The sequence below is a fragment of the Plasmodium gonderi genome (genome assembly GCF_002157705.1).
Source record: "Plasmodium gonderi DNA, contig: Chr02, whole genome shotgun sequence".
NCBI lineage: Eukaryota > Apicomplexa > Aconoidasida > Haemosporida > Plasmodiidae > Plasmodium > Plasmodium gonderi.
This window is the reverse complement of record NW_021628926.1, coordinates 1-23691: the sequence shown is the minus strand read 5'-3', so window position 1 is coordinate 23691 and position 23691 is coordinate 1. Positions and strand designations below refer to the sequence as shown.

The following is a 23691-nucleotide window of genomic DNA, read 5'->3' as shown; positions in this document are numbered from 1 at the left end:
TACAACATATGAAGTTTAATCGGATTAGAAATATTAAATTTCCGTTTATTATAATATAAGTTAAAAATAGTTTCTCAAACAACAAACAATTATATATAAATATAACTTTTTCAACATATCTTTATACATATTTTTAGGATAATATTTTTGTATTTGTAAATAACAATACTCCTTAAAAAAAAATAGTATATATTTTTTTCTTCTTGTTTAAATATACTAACTGGAACAAAAATTAAAAGATATATGTTTGTATTAGAAAGTAATATAACTGAAATATAATTAATAAAGTATTAAAAAATATCAAAAAAATCGCGTTCTGTAAGAGGAACACAAAATAGGCTCACCTTTACAGTACATTGCTAAAAGATAAAAAAATATAAATTTCCATGAATTTAAAATATATTAGTTATGTTTATTGCTATAAATGTTACTTATCTACTATACATTAAAATTATATATGTTTAAAATGAGCTTTTAATCGAAAACATAAAGAAAAAAAATAGCATGAAAATAGTTGAAACAATTATCAACTAATAAAATGCTAAAATATATTACAAGCATAAAGAGGATATATATCATGGATTAAAACATAACGAAATAGGGAAGGAATGTAGATATGATACGCTAAAGGGAACATCCAGTTTTTTATGTATTAGGCTCTATTGAGTGCTATTTTTAGATATTTGAACTATTCGTCATGGTTTTCAGATATATAATGTAAATAATGTGTTTATATTATACTTTTGATGCTAAATGATACAATTTTTTCAGTTTCAATTTAGTTTAATAACATAAATATATTATATTTTGTATTTTTAGCATATTAATTAGTTTACTCCATTATAACCCTGGATATACAAAAGAAAAAGAAAAAATTGTGATTACCTTAATTAGTATATAATGAATGTTATATTAATAAATGTACGAGTATTTCTAATTAGACCTTCTAATAAATGTGAAAATAACATATCCTATAATATTATTAGTAATAGCCCTTAACAATATATCTCCTAATTTTGTGTTATCTAAAACAGATATAAATGTAAATGTATACGAACATTATAATAAAAGGACATCTTTAGAATGAAAAAAATATAATAAGGTATAGTTTCTTTTTTTGTAAAATTAATGTATTATTTTATTATATTTGTATATATTATGTTCCATTTTTTAAAATGGTAATATATGTTTCATTTTAGAGAATTATCTTTGTTTAGTATTAATTTTAAAAGAAATATTATTTTATATAATATTTGTGAATTAATAAGTTATATTTTATGATTTAATTATTTGTGGTGAAGAAAAAAAAAGGTTAATGAATATGTTTTTTTCTTCGTTATTTATGCACAATTAAATTTATATTATAACACAATTCATTTGAAATAATATCACACCTATTCTTTTAACAAATTCATGATCGTATATATTATAAAAAAAATGATATCCAAAAATGTTATAAATAAAATGAAAAGGACATTTAAACAGTACAAAGTGAATAAATACTTATAAAATTTTGCTATTATATATAATGTAATGAATATGCCCTAGAATGGTAAAACTTACGAAGTAATTAAAATAGCATAACGCTTATAAAATTTCTATGTCACAATAATTAAGTATTATAATTTAGTAATAATTTATTTATAAAATATTTATAAAATATTTTTTAAATTAGTAATAAATAAATAATTCTTCCTATAAATGTACATATTAATAAAAACTAAGCTAATTTCACACTTGATTATAAAGGATTATCTAGGAAAATATTTATTATACACATAGTTAATGTAGTTAAATATTAAGTAATAATTCATACAAGAAATAAGCACTATATATAACAAAATTTTTATGTAGTAAGCTCAATAAACGAAAAAATATTAAAAACTACGTTGAATTTTACATATACGATGAAGAAAATATGGCATGAAATATCTCATTGAAAACTCGAAATTTTTCTAATGGGATAATGAGAAACGATAATTTTAAATGATTGAAGTCACAAAAAAAAATAAAATAACATAAAGTAAAAATTATTTTTATCTTAATAATTACATAGGACATAAATATATGTATTCACTATATATTAATAATCATTTTACATGTATATTAGATTATCAGAATACATAACATTTATATTTTTTGATATAACATATGATAAAAAAGTAAAATTATTAAAACCTATGTATATAATACATTTATTTGACATTTATTTTTTTATTAAATTTACATATATAGTAGCATTAACTCAGGGGTCATGACATATATATGATAAAATAAATTATGATAAATACATACATAAGTTAAAAGTATTATATATATATGAATACAATTGTAAGATGATATTGCATTAAATAATATAATAATATTAAAAGTTATATTAGATTAAATAATTCTTATATTTACTTTATTGGATTTACAATTTATATTGATTATGCTAAATAAATACGCGTGGTTCCCATTGTTTTATATATAGCAGCAATGTTAATATTAAGTCTCGAAGGATAAGGCGTAAACGTAGAGATTTTATATTTATATCCAATTATTAATTGAAGCTAAAGAAATATATATTAATATGCTAGAGTAAAATCTTTTACTACATGTATCTATATACAATTTAGTTTCTTATATGTATAACTATTTTATTATAATAGTGACATATGTATAATATATTAAAAAAGTATTATCTGCCACATATTATTTTATAATTGAGAGAATATAAATACACTTTTCTTATTATATATTTATATAAAAAAATGCATTTATAACCATAAATGCTTATTACTACTGCAGCACAACGTATATGAAGACTTACATAAAAATATAAATTGTAAAAAATTTTTTAAAAATTGAATCATTCATGTGTAAGATATTTATATAAACCTAATTATATACCTTTATTATATATTTAACGTATAAAAAATTATTATAAGTAAAATAGAAAAATTATTTTTATATATTTTAATATAAAAAATATGGCTGAAGGGGGAGTTGCTAATGATAAGGTACGCCTTTATTTAAATTTTTTTTTTTAATTTATATTATGTAATTTTAAAGGATTTCAATTTGTTTAAATAAAGAAATAGTTGTTACTTTGAAAATATCACTTATTTTTATTGCACACCTTATATTTTCATTTTTAGTTTGACTACAAAAACATATATCCACATAGCAGAAATGATTTTGGTTCGTTTAATTGGAGTTGGTTGAGAGGACCCTATCTTACTGAATATTCAGCGGTGTGCAGTGACTATAACAAAAGAATAGAAGCTTCTAATTTCACAGACTTTCATAAATCATGCCACGTACTATGTTTTTATTTAAAGCATATAAATGATAAAAAAAGAGATCATTCAGACTTTAATGCAGGAGGAAGTTGTAAATATTTCTTTTACAGACTAAGAGATTTAATGTATAAATATGGTGGTTCGTGCAAAACAACGAAGAGTTGTTATGAACAATTGAGAATAAAAAATCTCAAAACAAAAAGAATAGATGTTCCTATTATATGTGAAAAGTATGTAAAGGACATTGAAGATATCAGTCATGATACATTTAATAAAATGATGGATCTGGATAAACTATATGGTCATTTGGAAGTATTAAAAAGTCTTAGCAATGCATCTAATAATAATACATGCCAACGAGCAAAGGTTTCTATTGGAATATGTGATGAAGTTTTAGAAGGATTAAAAAATGATCAAAACCTGAGCATTCGTGAGGTATTAGAAGAATTTAAACGTGATTATGATACACATAAGAAAAGATTCAGTGGATGCTATAATCGCCCTAAATCTACGGCTACCCCCAAGAGAACAATGGAAGTGACAGAGACACAAATAACAGTAGAAGCACTGCGTGAGACTGGGGCAGAGAAACAAGTAACAGCAGAAGCACCGCATGAGATTGAAGAAGAGACACAGATAGGCGCAGAGATACAGGCGCAGATAGGAGAGGAGCGAGAAACTGGGATAGGCACAGGAATGTTTGTCTCATCTTTTGCGTCATTAATAATTATGTTCATTTTGTATAAGGTAAAAAGTAAATTTACTTTATTAAACAAATATTTTATTTTAATACATATAACACATGATATAAAAAAAATATGTACTAATTTTATTATATATTAATAAAAATATCATATTGTCACGTTAATTGCAGTACACTAATTATGGATCATATTTAATACGAGGTATAAGGAAGTTATGGAAACTAAGGAGAAAACAAAATAATGACCACTCCAACATAATAGACTCATTTGATAAGACATATAGAAATTTAAATAATAAGAGGAATGGAATAGCTTATAGTTCAATGGATTACGAATAATCATATAACACATTAAAAGAATTAAACTTGGTTTTCTTTGGAAACTGAATAAAATTAAGGGATATTATTTCTGTAATTTGGAAAGAAACAAATAATAGAACTTTCTAAATAAGATATATAAAAAGAATGATAAAATTTTGTAAAATATTTCATAAGTGTTTTATGCTACAATGTAACAAAAATAAATTTTAATTGTATAATATATCCATATAATGAGTTATACTTATAGTTATTGTCAAAAAATCCAATAAATTAATATAATATAAAAATACATTGACAGATATTATATATTATGGTGAAATAGATAGAATCAGGTATGTTTTTGTTCAACATTTCAGCTACTATTATTGAAAATTAATATTAAAATGCAAGGATATATATATTTTTTTATCAGATTAAAACAATAAATTGACACATGTGTATTAAATATAAGATCAAAAAGAATGAATTATGACAAAAAAATTAATGTAACATAACCTAGTATATTATATTGGAAAAAATGCTTAAATAAGTATAATTATTATGAATAATTATGTTTTTAAATATCTTCTATATTTAAAATATTGAAGTTTGAAGTATAATATAAAAATATAATTAAAAACTAGTATAGTACAAATGGAAATATATTAATACTATAATGAAAAATATAAGATATATATTCATGTTTTAATACATGAAATTATTAATCTTATACATATGACACTTTAGTAACATTCATTAAAAAAAAGAGATAGCATATTGAGGACAAATAAATATTTACTATGTGTCCTATAATACAATTAAACAAAATCACAACAAATTTAGTAACATTTGAACACCTTATAATAGTGTATTATATCATATACAAATTTAATATACATAATAATTGCAATTTAAAAAATATTTTTAGTATTATAGTGCTTCAGCATAATTTATAATAATTCAATACAGAGTTAAATAAAAATATGTGGGAAACATTTCTAGTTATATACATAATTTTTTTAGTAATATTTATGGTTTAAATATATAGAGAACAATTCTAGTACATGAAACTAAAAAAGTTTATTAAGTAACTATTATTGTTATATGTAAATTTTGACCTTATACAGGATAATTTGTATAACGATAATGTGTTAGAGAGAACATTTTTTAAAATACCAGTAAACAGTACAAATTTTTATATATAGAGCAAATAAATATAATACATAAATACTCTTCTAATTTTAATTAATAATTAAAGGAATCACATTATCATGTACCACTCATAGAGATATTTTATTAATACTTAAATCGTCGAATATAAAACTTGCATTATTTGCATATATATATTAAATTTAATTAGAATATATATATACCAGAAAAATAAATATTTTAAACCACTTTTATACTATTTTCATATTTTCCTTTATAATACTTTAAATATACAATATAGGCATGTATTTTTTATTATTTGTTACTATTGTATATTCTTGGTATAGCACCAAATTTTCGTTGATTTTACATTTTACTGGAATATTGTATTTCTTTAGTGATTTAGTAAATGCTATATAGGTTTAAATATTTTTTATAACATTATAATTTAATTGTTAAATACAATTTATTTGTTCCTTGGTGTTGTGAATGTAACTCTCCCATAAGATCAAATTTTATTTTTTATACTTGGTAAATATATCTATATTTACACATGCTATTTTATGAGTAAAAAATATTATTGTATATATTATTGATATAAATCTATAACAATTACAACTGTCATAATTTCTTTTAATATATCAAGGTGAATATTATATATATGTCATTACACCAAGCATATTAAAAAATGTTAATTTAATACTTCCTTATGTGATATCATTTTTCTTTTTAAGTAATTAATACTATTAGAGTGGTAAATGGTTGTAAGCATAATATTTTATTATTAATAACTATATATGTTACAATAAATATAATAAAAATTATATTTTTTCACTTTTAATGAGTATACTTATATTAATTTCTTTTTTACATAAATTATTGCATTTACAAGATAAATTTTTACAATAATGATATATTTATTTATGATTTATAATAAATTGTATTATCAGAAGTGAATTAATATATATAATATGTAATTATATGTTATTTAAATTTTTTCCAATTATATTTGAGACTATATTATAGTATATCAAGTAAATATAATACAACTTTACGATAAGGAAAATAATAGTACAAAGACGTTTATCTGATATATATATCTAAATAGAAGTTATATGTATTTTTTATTTAGTACGTTTTATAATTTATATATATATCTTTGATACATTTGAAAAAGTACATTTTTTAATACATACATTTTCGTGTGAAATTAATATTTAGAAATAATATGAATAATGAATAATGATTTTTTATGTGATTTGGATCTATAAAAATACAAAAGAAATTAAATCTATCATACATTCTAACAATGATTCCATAAAGTAAGTGGTATAATTGGGTTAAAATATGAAAAATATACATGCATATTTTAAGGTATTACATTCCTTACGTTAATTAAAATATCAGGCGATTATTTAGGATCATGATATTTTAAATAAATGTATAAAAAAAAATATTTTTGAATAAATAGAAAAATAAATGACTAATTTTTTATCATATTTATTATTGTTCACACCATTGCGTAATGACGAACATGAAATTTATTATAAACTAATAAATATTTACTTTTAATATTATATCTACTTTTGTTTAAGTACTTAATAATACAAAAACATTTTTAAAATTTAAGAAAGGTCAAAAAAAATTTTTATTATGTTTTATTCATTGGTAGTATTTATTCTAGAATTTATGTAATTTTTGAATTTTAGACACACAATAATAATAATAAAATATTTACTCTACTTTTTATATGTTAATAATACGTGTATAGTTATAATACATTGTAATTGTTATATTTCATTTCTTATTATGTGCAAGAAAAGGAGTAAAATATTTTCTTATTTTTTTCAGTTAAAAAGTTATTGTATTAACAATATTTGTTGAATATATGTGTATTTTTTTAGGAAATGATGGAGTATATACAATTTTATAATTAATCTCTGATTTTGTTGAATATATATTATGCATGTAAAATATATAATTCTTAATACGTTAATATATTTCATTTTTAATCATATTTAAAGATTTATTTTATTCAATAATAGCTATTAGTTATCTATTAAACAAGTTATTAACGCAAAATATTTTATAGTTGAAATTGTAAAATTATTCTTAGACAATAATTTACAAAATTGTATACGTGCAAGAATGTATGAAACAAAAATGCACATAATTTTCCAGATGATAACATTTTATAAGTATAGGATAATATTTAAAAATCATTAAACTCTTTAGATAAATTAAAAATTCGATGAAGATCTTCAAATGCTCCTGTATTGCGCTAGTGACCATATGATAATACACAATTTAAGATGCTCTATTATATACATATATTTTATTAGAAAAATTGGAAATAATTATAATATTTAAAAAATAATAGATAAAAATAATGATTATAAAAATCATTTACCTTATGTCAATTTTACATTTATTTTTATAAGTCACGTTTTCCACTATTCAATATATTTATGTGTTTTTTTATTATCCATAGTAAACTTTTTTTTTTTTGCATATTTCATTTTTAAATAATTCAGTATTATGTGTTATATTTGGTTGTATAAATTATGTGAATATAATTATATATTTTTTTTTTCTTAGTTACATATAGTATATACAAATATGTCATGTGTTTTTATAATGTGTTCATACGTTATGATAAAGAATTTTGATTTTTAAAAAAAAGAATAAACTTTATTCATGTTATTATTTGAAATACTCAATAAATGTAAAACTATCACATAATGTTTTACTATAATATTAAAATATCGATATGTTTATGATTAATTCTATGAGTTCCTAAACACTATTCATTGTGTAATTGAGTTATTATTATCCATTACACTGATTTTTTCATCATTACATAATCACTATATATTTTTTTTTATCTTTGTTTGAATATTTTACTAATATTGAACAATGCTTCGAAAAAAATTAATGTGAACTTGAAGAAATGAAAAATTAAAAACTGTAACACCTCTTAGCATATCTATCGAAATTATAGGGATATATTGGATAATTCTAGTTTAATTAATAATTATTTTTAATTAATTTATATTACATATGCACGATAGTAAGTACCTTTTTTGTTTGTAATATATTTAACTCTTTTATATATTCTATGTATAGCGCTTTCAATAATTATATTTCAATTTTTATAAATTTGTTTTTTTTATTCTTTCTAGAATTTGCTTTTATTGATCGATATTTTATTTTCATGATCATGATTTAAGAATATTTTCTATTAACTTATTTATTTATCTATTTTTCACATTTCAAAATGAATTATCTTAAAAGCATTACAAATATTTTTTTGAAGACTTAACTTTTGGGTATATATTTTAACTATGTTATTTGAATTACAACTGAATTATTCATTCAAATTTGACGCATAGGTAGGAACATCGTTGAACATTTATACTTAATGTATATTGATATATTCGGAAATATCACAGCAGTAGGAAAAAAGTCAAATATTATTGGGATTATAACATGGTTTATTTAACTTTTAATATAAAAATCAAGCAGAATTTGTTAAAACATTCTACAAAAAAAGTTCATGATATCTTAAATTTAGACTAAAAAAAAAAAAAAAGTCTGTCAAAAAAGTGAAATATGAATATTTGAATTGAACTAAAACATAAACACATGAATTATGCAATGATACATTTATTACATAAATCTGTAAAATTAATTATTGAATATGTAAAACTAAAAAAAATATAACATAATGTTTAATAAAAATTATTGTATAAACCTTTTTTAATTATAAATTTTATAATTATTATGTTATTGTTTTCTAAAATAAATTATCCCCTAAAAAATAGTTAATTGTAATTTATTAAGATAATTATTTTTTCTAACATTTTATTTTTTGTTGAGTGTAAACAGGTTAAAGCTATTTTATAAATTTTTTATTAACAATTATGTTCAATTTTCAAAAGAATTATATGCCAATTGGATACGTTTCTCTTTTGAAGCTGATGGTTCTATCAATATTTTATGCAATTTATCTTCTATCGCTTTTCTTTTCCTTCTCTTTTCGTTAGAGAAGAGCCTTGACAAATAAGTGTACTACAAAGAAATGAAAATTGAATTAAATATGATTTAATCATTACAGATAATTAAAAATATGCGAATAACCTTTATAATGTATCAAATTGTAGCTTACTTTTATAAGAAGTATGAATAATATTACTATTGTTAAGGATACTACAATTATTACAATATATAATATATATGGTGTTGTTTGAGCATTCCCATCTGATCCATCTAGCACATTGCCACTTCCTGTGGTACCCATACCATCTGTACCTGTAGTAACAAGTGACCCATCTTCACTTGCTTTTGCATTTTCTACAAAAGAACTATAAATAGAAGTTGTATTTGTCGTCCCATTGGGTGATATATTAGGTGCACTTGAAACCTTACTAGAACTAACAGACGTTACTTTTTCGTCTGTTAATTCTTTACTAGGTGAGCTACGAGATGATTGACTATTTACAGTTGCTTTGTTAGAATTTTTACCTGAAGCAACTGTATTGTCATGGGGGTTGTAATGATTACGTTGGGCACTATTATTTTTTTCATGCATTCCTTGTCCATTTGTACATTTTATACCATCCTTTGCAATATTAGTATTTGTTTCACATGTATTTATAATACCAGAAGGTGAGTTACCATTATGAACATCACCAAGTTTTCCATCGCTGGAAGGTGTGTCACTATCACGTGCACCTTCATTGCGCAAGTGAGTTGAATATGTATTAGTAGTAACTGGCCTACCTGATTGAATTTGATCAGTATCTGTATCACCCTTTTTGTTTTGTTCATACTTTGAATAGCCAAATACTCCTGAAAAAATTGTTCTGTATAAATAGTTTACCACATTGGAGACTTCTGTAACAAGGAGTTCACTGATTTGACCCAGGATTCCGTCATTCTCTAAACTGTCAGCATTAGAATCAGGTAATTTTTTTGGAAGAAGTGTTGTACCTGATACAGATACTTCCAATTTATTGCTTGGACCATGTTCATCAGTAGATTCTGTTTGTGGAGAAGGAAAAGTTCCATTGGTATTTAATTCTGCATTTTGTGAAGGAACAAAGGAAGACAATAATTTTGACGAAGGCTCTTCCTGTACATGTGCACTAGATGGATTTTTACTCACTGATTCATATTCTACATCTGGAGTTTGAGAAGAGCTAGAAAGAAGTTTTACATCAGATTGTGAATGATCTTTTTGTTGATTCCGTTCTGGTTCAGTTAATTCTCTTTGACTACTTTCATTTACTTGTTGTTCTTTTGATACATATTCTAAAAATATTGCATCATCTGGTGAAATATTGCTAGAACAATTGGACTTAGCACAAATATTTAGTACATTAGATATTTCTGAATTATACAAAGAATATATTACATTTTTCTCACAATTTTCGTTATTTAAATAGGTAGTTAATTGCTCACATTTTGGACAGAGCAATGTTTTATCATTTTCATAAATATTATGATATTTATGTTCAATTTCATTTATGTGTTCTATGATACTGTCAATGCATTTCTCTTTCTTGGACCCTGTAGATTCAATTGTCGTAACAACTACTGGCATTCTCTAAGCATTATCTTTTATTAAAGCTGTATTTTCTTTTTCTTTGTTTAAATAAAATTTTGGGAATAAATCATGTACAAGAGTAAACATATTCGGAAAAGGATATATTTAACATATTAGTATCATAACACTGCATTTTCGTATTTTAAAATATGTTAATAGTAATATTTATAGATGTTGTATAAATGCAAATGCTTTAACATATAGCTGGATGTTCTGAAAGTGAAAACATGAATCTTATAAAATAATAATACCAATACAATACACGTGGTTATGTATAAGGATAACTGTAAAATAATTGAATTCGGAAAAACATAAATTTAATCAATTTGTTACATTTTTATAAATTAATTTAACATATCTTATGTGGAGATACACCCCCAAATAAAATTTGGAGATTTAATGATGATAAAAAAACACAAATGTATAAAGTTTATATATAGTGAATACTAATGAGAAAAAATAATGAATGCTGTGTAGTTCGGTTTAATGAGGTATAACGAATGAAATAAGAACAATTTTATAATATTTCGCTTTCATACTTTCATATATAATTTTTATTTTAATAACAAGACAATCTATATATTTAATGTTATGTATATTAGATTTTGTAACTCTTTAATTTATGGGTTCTGAACTAATACATTTTATATAAACAATGTTTTTAATATAAGGGAAGGTAATATTTTGACCTTAAATAATCTTTTGAATGTTTATAAATCTACTTCTCATTATTATTTTTATTAGTTTGATATATTTTTAATTTTATAATGTTGCATATAAAGACATGAAATGAACAATACAAGAATTGTAAATAGGTTCATTTTATTAATGTGACAATAATCTGTAATTATAAAGACTAGTTAACATTTAAAATAAATTATAATTTATATAGCTTAACAATAAATATTCTGTGTTTCTCGTATGTATATAAATTCGAGTGAATTTTTTATAAAATAATTTCTTTACTAGGTTTTATATTACTTATTACTACATTTTGACCTATTTGTTCTTCACAGAATTATTAATTTTAAGGCAAAATTCAAGTCTTATAGTGTAAATGAAGTAAAAAAAAAATAAAATAAAATAAAATAAAATAAAAAATAATATATTATAATATAATTCATGATCAGTAAAAGAAATATGTTTAAGTCTATCTTGCAATGTTTTGAAAATTACTATCATTTATAGGAAGAAGTTTTTTATCGCAATTATAATAAAAAGTGTCAAACAAATACAACATATTTTTTCTGCAGAATAGGAATAATATATATAATATGAAGAACAAATAATACGCAAAAACTGTTCTCATTTTATTATTATTTTTATTATATTATTTTAATAGTTTGCTCTGAACATTTAGATTCATTTAAGTAGATTAAAATTATTACTATTTTTTTATACATTACATGGGAATATGTTGTTTTATTATCTTTAAAACGGAACAATTTGTTAACTCATTTATTGCATAAACAAATTTTTATAAATTAATAAAATACAATATAGATTTAGAGAAAATATTAAATATATATAATACTATAAACTTATAATTATATATTCAAAATTAATTATATTTCTAAATCAACATTTTATTAAAATAGCATGATATTATTATTTTTTTATAATATCATTTGAAAGTTACTTCATAATTTCAATTTTATTTAAAATTTTTTTTTTTTTATAGTTTTTCTATTTTTGGAAGAGTCGTTAATAATAATGTTGAATTAGAACAGTTTTTGAACTATTTAAAAGGAACATGATTTGTAGTTGGAAAACAGATTAACTCGTATTGCTTGTTATTGATATTAGTTATATGATTTGTCTTTTGTACTCTACGTTTTTAATATATTTTTTGGTGGTTGTATTATTAATAACATTATTCCTTTTGCTTTATGTTTTTATTCTTTTTCTAATAACAGTTTTACATATATCTCTCTAAAATTAATGTTGCTATTTTATTATTAATATATTAACTTCACAGAAGAAGAATAACATTTCCTGAAATATTTAGCGCTCATTTCTCTGCATCGAATGTGATATATAATTCTCAATTAATTAATTTAGATTTAACATGTATCCGTTACATATTTAGAGCAGTAAATATATTTCTTTTTACCTGTTACTTCTATGTATTGGGTATATATCATCGAGTTTACTCCTATATTATAAGAAACCAATTAGTCAATCTTGTAGTTCCATATTTGTTTATTTCCTATATTCTTAATATTATATAAATATACATATATATGTATCATTTAGTAATAATATTTTATGATTTTTTTAAATGTTAAATAAATAGTCAATGTTTCAGAATTCATTTAAAATTAAAATGGATAATTGACCATTTTGAATTTTACACATAAATGTTCCGAAATAACAATTTTAGTTTAAAACGCGCCCATTTAATATGCTACATTATGAGACACAAAGATTTTTCACACTTGTTTAATTCAATTAAAGTCTTAACAGCATTGTAAAAAAAAAGTTATTTTCATATAAATCACAATAAATAGGACAATTTTATGAATTCTATTGTGCCCTTCCAAAAAGTATTAATTGTTGTAAGATAATTTTAGGGATAATTTAGAAAAAAAAATAATACTTCTTCATAAGACTTGGTGTTAAACTGTGATAACATGTTACGTGCGCTTTATATTGGGGGAATATGCTTATTCTATAACATGCATATTAATGTTCTCATTCACAATAATTAAAGTGAATTAATATATATCATTTCATTGTTACAATTGATATTGTCTGAATAGATTATTTAATTTGGTATTATAAAAAAATAAAATATAATAAAAGGAAACCGCATTTAATGTAGCATATAAGATCAAACAAGCAGTTACGTTCATGTGTTTTATGGAATATTTTACTAATATAATACACTTAAACAGTGTGAGATTTTTTCTATACTTATAGGAATAACATAATTTTGTCTTAAATTATGAACATAAATCTCACAATCGAAGAAAAGCACCCCAACCTATTTAGCTACGCTTGTGTATAGTGAAGGAAATAATATTCTGCACCCTATATCCACCATGATGCTAGTTTCTTTTATAAATTGTTGCTAGTCATATGCTAATTTATATATTTATGATTATAAAATATTTTAAATGATCTTGCATTATTAGGTTGTGTTGCATATTAAATACAACAATTATGCACTTTGCATTTTAATAGAATATTAATAAAATATAGGTAAGAATTCATCATTTTTTTTAATAAAATATATTTAGTGTTCTTATAATTAACTGGAAAAGAAATAAATGGAATATTTGGATAATGGAAATTGTATGACGTATTTAAATTGGAGTTTTTGTTTGGTTTTGCATCGCCATGGTTTTTAAATTATTTTTTTTTTGAAATACAACACTGGTTTGCAGTAAACTTCTTATGTATCTTAAGAAAGAAAAATGTCATTCTTTTTTTTTTTAGATCATTTTTTAGAAACGTTTATTTTTTTTACATATATGGAAAAATGACAATGCTTAAATGTTTATTTAGTAAATGTCAAAAAATGAATATCTGAGTTAGCACACTTTTTTCCGTTGTATCAACTTTAAAGACAGAGAGTGGTACAATGCTAATCTATGAAATGTCGTGGCATTGAAGAATGCACATCTGCAATTTATAACCTGTTGTGAAACACAATGTATATTTCGTAAATTAAATGAAATTCAATGAAATCCATCTACATGTTTATCACATTACACTACATTTCTTTGCCTTGTTGATATGATAATTTTCTAATACGTCTATTTTTAAATGCGTAAAAATAAGTAATTTGTATCATTAACTAATTAAAAGAGATTAATAGAATAATAAAAAATATTTCTTTTTTTTTCAGCGCAAAATGAAGATACCATCTACCTATTTAAAGTGTGTTTGTTATGTATTACATGATTTTTCAATAGACTATATCTGAAAAAGTGATACATAATAATGGCATGGTCCCATTAGATTTTGCGCTTTGTGAAAATAAAGATGATAGGTTTTATCACATATTATTAGAACAATTTTAGGATAATTTATTAAACTGATGTTTTGCAGAATAATAAAATTTCTAGAACATTTATGTATAATTAGAGTTCTTCACTTCTTATATTAATAATAGTCTCATTGTAAAGTTTGTTTCTGGTTAAAAAAGGTAGTATAATGTAAGAGATAGCCTTCTTGTTTGAATTAATTTATAGTGACGAATAATGTGTCAGTAGACAATATGTTTTTATATTTAATATATAAATAAATAGGGATTTATGAGTATCATTATTTGATATTGTTAAGGCATATTAAAACAGGATGTTCAATTTCTAAAGTTACAATTGTATATATTTGGAATGTTATTATACATATATATGTATATATATAATATTCAATATATTAATCACTTTATTGAATGCTCTATTTGAGAGATAACCTTAAATTATAATACAAGGACACATTCCTTTTAAAGCTTTAATCATAATTACATATTTATAGAGTAATAATTTATATTTATCACTAAACATGCTTAAAGAATATCAGAAAGTGATGTCTCATTGAACTGTTGGAGATGAATTTACGCTTTTTTTTTTATTACCTTATAATTTATTTTCAGAAATTAAGAACTATTATTTTTATATTTGGACGCACTTGTTTATATTATACGAAATAATATCGTAAATATTGCAATTATGATTTATATAGTTGATTATTCCTTTAAAAAAGCAAAAAAATATTCTACAAACTGGATAATTATTCCTTAAAGTGCATTTTTTAAAGGAATATTTAATGAAGAATTATTTTACAATTTTATTTAGTTTGTATATTTTATTTTTATAGCACATAGCTGTATATTATCTCTAATAAGAACACATATTTTGCTATGGTAACTACAAATTATATTACAAATTTTTTAAATTTATTTGGTGAACAAGTGTACTTACACAATACACGTTTTTACGAATATTTTTACGTGTAAATTTTCTAATGTTAAAAGAGAATGAATTTAGGAACAAATTACAAACACCATAAAGCCAATTATTATTAACTGACAGTACAATTCAATATTATGCACATACATATAATTAAGCAGTATGCACAGTTTAATATATAGGATTCATAAACACACAAATCGTTGATTTCACTAAAAGGAATCTTTAATATAGAAAGTCTCAATACTGAATCAAAAAAAAAAAAAAAATGTAAGATTGAGAATCAAATAGCACTCATTTAAGAAATGATATATTTTTTTTTGCTTTCACAATTTTAATATTAACAGTGTTATGACAGATACCTTCATTTCATCTATATATTTTTCTTATTCTTCCTTCTAATTTAGACTATTATGGCTGCTCCATCATATAATTTTCTTTATATTTAATCTTCCTCATTCGAAATATCGTCAATTTTTTTGTTCTCAAATTCAGTGGATCGTATATACTTTTTAGTTTTATGGCTATCATTAGGCATCATTATAATCCCTGTCAATAAAGGTTCATCTCTAAATGCATCTTGGAAAAATTCAAAATCTGTTTTAAGCATGGATGTTAGGATATTCACATTTCTTTCACTTCTACATGCACGCATACCTTCTAAATCTAACTTATATTCTATAGTATTATACATATGACTTATAAAGTCAATCCATTGGTCAGTGAATTCATCTTTTTTGCCTAATTGTTCCATATGACCTTTTTTCATGTTATATGTTCTTTCCATATCGTCAACTACACTTCTCAAAGTTTCTGATATATTTGAACACATATTTTTTAACATATTAATATGTTCAACATCAGATTTTCTCGATTTATTGTTAGATGATCTTTTTTTTACAGAATTATTGCCTGATTTAAAATTTCGTTCGTTAGTGTTATTACCATTTTCTGCCATTATTCTTTTTAACCTTTGGTTTGTTAAAACCTGAGACTCATTTTGCATACACAGCGGTCTATTCGGACTTGTTCTAATCAAGGGGAAAAATAGAATTATTAATTTTATTTTAATTTAAAAAAATTAACTCATAGAGATATACGTGCCACATATTTAAGTAATGCTTGCACTTGTTAAAGTTCCTCACATAATATGGGGAACACATAATTAATTGAGTAAGAAATTCTAAAAAGAGAACAGATGTATATATAAACATATTTTGGAAAAAAATAAGTCTCACTTTACATCGAAGGAATGATTATATTTCCATATTAAGAAAATCACAAATATAACTTTTGAAACAAGGGAATTCATTCTTATTTTTGAATGCTTAAACTTTGTTGTCAAGGATATTGAACGAAGATTTGTAGGTAGAATTTTTTTTTTTTGTTATGACAGTTTTTTTCATAAAATTGGAAATAACTTCTGATTTCATAGGAATATTTATTTTATTAAATCTTATATTACCAAAAAATTTAATAATTTATGATGAAAAACATCAAATTTTTACTATAATTCTTATTGCTAAGAATAACCAACTCTGCTTGTAAACATCAAATTTTTAGAAACAAAATAGTATAGAAATAAAAGAATGTGCTAAACGAATAACACTGATTGCAGGTATTTATCTCATAATAACAACACTTTATGGGAATTTTTATTAAAATTAATATACATGTAACTTTACAACTCTATATTACAAGCAAAATCTATATTAGCATAATAATAAATTATGAACATAATTTTAACAATATTAAAAAGAAAAAAATTATAGTTATAGTATAATTATTACTTCGATGCATTTTAATGATATATATAATAGTACTAGTATTATTTTTTAATTTCGTGTCAAATATAAGGGATATTTTTTTTTTTTTTTTTTTACACTATGCAATTTCACATATTCATTATTATTTTTTCTAAAGAAGTCATGTAGGTATTTAGGTTTTCAGTTATTTATCAACAATATATTTAATAAAAACTCATTTATATTTTTGTGTATATAAAAAAAAATTATATTTGTTCCACTAGTATCATTTTCAGGACTTCGTTGAGTACATGTAAATTTTTTTTATATTTTTAGTTTCAACAAAATATACTATAATAATTACACGAAAGTGTAATGTAATTCAAAAAAACAAAAAAAAATAATAAGACCATAATAAGATGAACAAAAACTTATTTCTATATAGAATAAATTCATTATATATTTTCTTAATTTTTTTTGTTTATACAACATAAAAAATAACAGTTCTTTCATAGTTCATTAGGAATTAATAGAACTTGCTACCACCTAACACATTTATATTTCTATGTGATTTTTTTTTTACTGAAGGTTTAAATAATTTTAATAAATTAAATAAGTTTTGACGGATTGCATTGTTTTTACGTGTTCTGGAAAATAATTATGTATAAAAAAATACACTATTTTATTATTTTTTTTGTTGCTGAAGCTTATAATTCTTTAGAAATATTATAGAATATGAAAGGAAAAACAGGAATTATAAAATTTTTTAAATGTAAACTATAAAATGCACTTTATGTTTTCTATACATATCTACCTAGAAAAGAACTTTTAATATAATAATTATAAAGGATTTTCAAAATTAAGAAGAAATAATGGAGGACAAGAAATATGGATAATTTTACAATCCTTTTAAAAGTTAAATTTTAATTATAGGATGGGAAAAAAATAACAAGGAAAATAAAAATATTAGGCATAATTGTTTTATAAATATAAAATTCTGTATACTGAATCGGCTGCAAAAAAAAATATTTTTTTCTCAGAAATAGACTTGTGACATTCTTGATATATCATTTTATCTAAAAAGTTTCACTATTGTGAAATATAGGAATATATTGGATATATATTTTTTTTTCTTTCGAATTTACCCTCTGCTTTTTGTCAATTTTGATGAGAGAGTTACTTATTTTACCATTTATTACAGCGATGTTCAGGTTTAAATTTTAAGGTGTATCTTAGATTTATCGTTTAAACTTTTTATTAATTAGGTTAGCTTATGGTAAAAGATCTGTGGAGATACATTAAAATGAATTATTGTAATCAACATGATGTTTATCTATAATTAAGATAGAAAATATGTGAATTATGATATTGTTTAATTACTAATAATATTTTATTGTGCAATCTAGTTTAATTTTATAATTACATATATATGCAGATTTTCCTATATTTAGCGTATTTATATTAATATCAAACATAGTTTTATAGAATGGTTAAATCATATCTCAGAAGAATTCAGATTATGTATCTATCTGAATTTATAAATATCATAACCATCATCTGCTATTATATGTTTTGCATATGCAAGTGTGATATGTCTAATGATATAGTATTCCATTTGTTTTTATTATATTCGCTTTATATAAATAATAACAGCTTATAACAAATATCATCAAAGCTTTGGTTTAATTAATTCTTTTTCCAATTTATTTGTGATTTTTTAGGTATAAATTATTTTTTTTCATATGAAAACTCATTTTTTTTTTTTTTTAAATTATTTGAATTATTATTATATTATCATAATATTACAGATGAATGTATAATTTTTCACAATAAAATAATGCCTATTAGACATATCCTATTGTATACAGAAAAAGAGTAATTATGCGAAAAACATTATTACTAGTTTCGATTATAACATAATGTTATATAATTTTATTTATGATATGAACACATTAGATTATTTTAATTTGAATGTACATTCCATTTTGTATATAATCGACATATATGTTAAAACTGTAAATAGAATTAATTTATATAAAACTATTGCGTATTAAGGAATATAGTATTTTTTGAAAAATATTGTGCAAGAAATATGATTATCTTATTATATTAACCTTATTTTACACGGTAAATTTAGAATTATAATCATTGTGAATGTAGAATGCATATTATGAATTTCTTAGACATTATTAGTTATGATTCGAAAAGAGAAGATTATCAAGTTTAGAAAAATATTAAAATATGCTTTAAATAACTAATAATTGGATTTAACAAAATACTCATTTTTATGATTGTAAAAATAATTATTTATACATTCTTAAACGTTATAAATTTGAAATTGTGTACATAAGGAAAGAAAAAATGAAGGTAGGACACTTTTAAATTTTTATAATGATATTTCAAGTAAATTAATATCAATTATATAATTTATTTTAAAGAAGATTGTGTAATACCTTAACTCTTTTTTTATAGAATAAGAAAATATGTTAAATGCAAAGATGTTCGACATTCATCATATTTATTCTTATTTTGTGTAGTAAATTGGATATTTTATAGTTTATTTGTGTTACTTAATATATATATTGAATGCAATTTCACAACACACATTAACATATGTAATATGGAGTTGGCATATAATAAAATTATATTAACAGTATATGGCAGATAATAAGGAATATGATATATATACATACACACAATTTTTTAGTACGTCTATAAATATACATTTATTCATACATTTATAAGAAATAATTGTGTATACAAATGTGCTAAAATTAATGTATATATATGGATGTACACCTCTTTGAACAAGTTTAAGAATTTTTTTCCCGAGTGTTATATTTCATACCTTTTTTTTACTAATAACATTCTTGGTTCTGTAATCTATTGAAATGGTTGTCTTTTGGGATATTTAGAAAATTAAATTATATATTTTATACAAAGCAAATATACTTTTTTTTATTATATAAAACAAAATTAAAAAAAATTAAATATTTTGTTTTGTATTAAATTTTATTTAAATGTGGAAAAAATAATTTTTCTTTTTATGACGAATAAAATGAAGTATATTTGTATATTTAAATTGAAGACATGGTTCTATTCAAGCCCAATTTAAATCATTATTCAAATGAGGAACTATGAGTATTTAGTGCAATTGTGATGTCTTTTTAGTTGCATATTATTACTTATACATTAGCATCTGTATGACGCATAATTTTTCACTTTTACATATGTTAGCATTAAAATATGTTTATTTCTTCTATTTTTTATTTGTATAATTACATTATGAATTTATAATTTTTTCTATCCTGTATTTATATTTGCCTCAAAAAAGTGATTGAATTCAATTAGACGTATATAAAAATAGACGATGTTCATGTTAAATTTATATTATAGTTCATAATTCATTCCTCACATTTTTATATCTTCACTTAAATGAATACTATATTATGACAAAAAAGAATGTTAAGTTATTCAGTTATTATTCAGAAAAGTTGCATAATTTATAAATAAAATATAGAAATTTATCATTTTTTTATAACTTAAAAATATATGATATTTTTTTACCTATATTAAAAGTATATGCATTCACAATATAATTTAATACAGCATCAAATAAGTTATATATAATTTTGACATTAAGTAAGTGTGTATAACAAATTGGAATAAGAGAAATACACAATAAAACAGACAAAAAAAAAAGGTAAGAACAAATGATACCCTATATTTTGCTCTCTTCCATATACTAAAAAAATTATATGTAATATTATTTTACGTATTAATATCATAAATGAAGAGGAACCTAATACAATAGTATTTTAACGTAATATAAGTTTAATAAAAACATGAATAATACAATGATTATTATAAATACTTGTATATAATAGTTGGAAATTAATTTTCTACAATATTATAAAGCAAAATAGAATAGCATGTATAATACTAATTTATATTAAATATGTTAACTTATTGTTAGAACATTTAATCCCCATTCTACTATTATACCATATAGCGTATTATCATTTTATATTGAATATATATTTTTTTAAAATAAAGGAATCTTATTCATGTAATAAGCTATACAATGGAGAAGGAAATAATGAAAAATATACATAGTAATTTCTTTCAATATTTACACATATGATGAATAACACTTTGAAAAATATCAGATTATATATATTGATAAATTGTCCCATTATATTTTGAAGTTAATATATTTATTCTGTTTAACTATATTATATGAATTATTTCTTTTTTATATAATCATATTATGTGAAATATTTACCTTATAATTAGGTAGATTTATATGTTATGTTATATACATTATTCGCTGATGCACTGTTGTTTATTTCAGGTAGTTGAAATATATTCCATTCTTCTTTTTCGTTATTGAACACATTTGTTCTACCCTTTAGAACACGACGCAAGAGTACACCATATGGAGTGAACTAATTAATAGTGACAAAAACAATTATGTATTAAAAACATGATTTATTCGTGTTAAATGTTTTTTATATTATATATGAAATATATTTTTTATAGTATCTAAATGAACGTATGTATATATTATTTTATTTTACCTTATATAGATTTACCAGAAGAAAGGATGTTAGTAATACTACAACAATTGCAATTATAATGCGATTTTTGGCATTAGACTTTTGATAAGAAAATATCAATACATGTTCTGTGTTAGCACAATTTAAGGCTTTTACTTTCTCATTAAACTGATTGCTTAAAAATACTAATTCCTCACAAAATTTTTGGTTATTATTAGATACACAATTATCCATATACTTAGCGTTTAATAGATTAAATTTTAGTATGCATGCTCTTATATCTTCTGAACATGTATTAACTTTCTTTATTATATTAAGACATGTATAATACTCATATATACTATCTAATTTATCGATTTCATCATTAGTAATATTAATTTCCTTATAGTTTGTGCATACATCTTCTACATATGATTTATATAGATTAACAAATGTGTTATATGCTGTTTTTGTTAATTCATATTTATTTAGTTCATTAGGAATTTTTTGATATAACCAATAAAATATGTGTTTACAGCCAATTACTTCTCTCTTGAGGTCTACTATACTACGTATTTCTTTGAGAAATAACATAGTTTGTTTGCATATATTTTCATCAGATAATTTATTTCCATATGGACCTTTGATTTTAATATTAGCACATGGACCTTTGTATACGCTATCGTCTTTATCAGTATTATTGACAATTTCATCCCATACATAAAATGAATTTATATATTGACACTAAACAAAAAAGAAAAAATAATAATACTAAAAAATTACATACTGCCCAAGAGGTATTTATAATATTTACTCAAAATAGAATAGAGAAGTATTATTTTTACTTATGTTAAATTAATTCAATAATACTACATTTTTCTCCATCACTTTTTAGACTATAATCTTATACAGGAAAACGTAATAAAAGAATAAAATTTTGGAACATACATGTATGAATATTTATTAATAAAATCACATGATAAAAGTAATCATAATTATAAAGCATATTACAATTATAGTTTTGACATACAAAGTATACTTACTACATTTTACATTTATATTATATGACTTAATATATGTTAGTAAAAATAAGTCCTACATAAAATATACTTCTAATAGTCTTATTACAATAATAAAAAGTTTTAATATATTATTTAGAAACAATAAATGTTATTACTTATTAAAGTATAATATAAGGCGTACCACCCTATAAGAAAATTTCATAATGCTACTAATAGTATAAATTATAATAAAAAAATATAATGATAATATGTGTTATTAATTATAATATATATTTAAGTTAAATTTTTTCCCTATAATAATATATACAAGTCAGTCTACAACATATTAGAATAAGCTTTAGGATTATATATATATTTAATTCGCTATTCTTATAAAAAAAATTTTGAGATTTTTTATAATTCGTTATTATTATACACATGAAA

General features: G+C 21.7%; 4 protein-coding genes across 4 annotated transcripts; 1 reads left to right on the top strand and 3 right to left on the bottom strand.

Annotated features, from left to right (window-relative positions):
• Positions 1–2972: 2972 nt before the first annotated feature.
• PGO_020030 (variable surface protein) lies at positions 2973–4326 on the top strand (the record flags this gene model as incomplete). Its single annotated transcript, XM_028685822.1, has 3 exons — positions 2973–3002; positions 3141–4031; positions 4159–4326. The coding sequence occupies 3 exons, from the start codon at positions 2973–2975 to the stop codon at positions 4324–4326; spliced, it is 1089 nt and encodes a 362-aa protein (XP_028541623.1).
• Positions 4327–9363: 5037 nt separating this feature from the next.
• PGO_020020 (variable surface protein) lies at positions 9364–11581 on the bottom strand (the record flags this gene model as incomplete). Its single annotated transcript, XM_028685821.1, has 3 exons — positions 9364–9507; positions 9605–11044; positions 11543–11581. 3 exons carry the CDS (start codon positions 11579–11581, stop codon positions 9364–9366), a joined length of 1623 nt encoding a protein of 540 aa, XP_028541622.1.
• A 4827-nt stretch (positions 11582–16408) lies between these two features.
• PGO_020010 (hypothetical protein, conserved) lies at positions 16409–16969 on the bottom strand (the record flags this gene model as incomplete). The annotated part of the gene is made up of 1 exon (XM_028685820.1): positions 16409–16969. The coding sequence occupies one exon, from the start codon at positions 16967–16969 to the stop codon at positions 16409–16411; it is 561 nt and encodes a 186-aa protein (XP_028541621.1).
• Positions 16970–22000: 5031 nt separating this feature from the next.
• PGO_020000 (variable surface protein) lies at positions 22001–23252 on the bottom strand (the record flags this gene model as incomplete). The annotated part of the gene is made up of 3 exons (XM_028685819.1): positions 22001–22156; positions 22289–22990; positions 23223–23252. The coding sequence occupies 3 exons, from the start codon at positions 23250–23252 to the stop codon at positions 22001–22003; spliced, it is 888 nt and encodes a 295-aa protein (XP_028541620.1).
• Between the last annotated feature and the right edge of the window lie 439 nt (positions 23253–23691).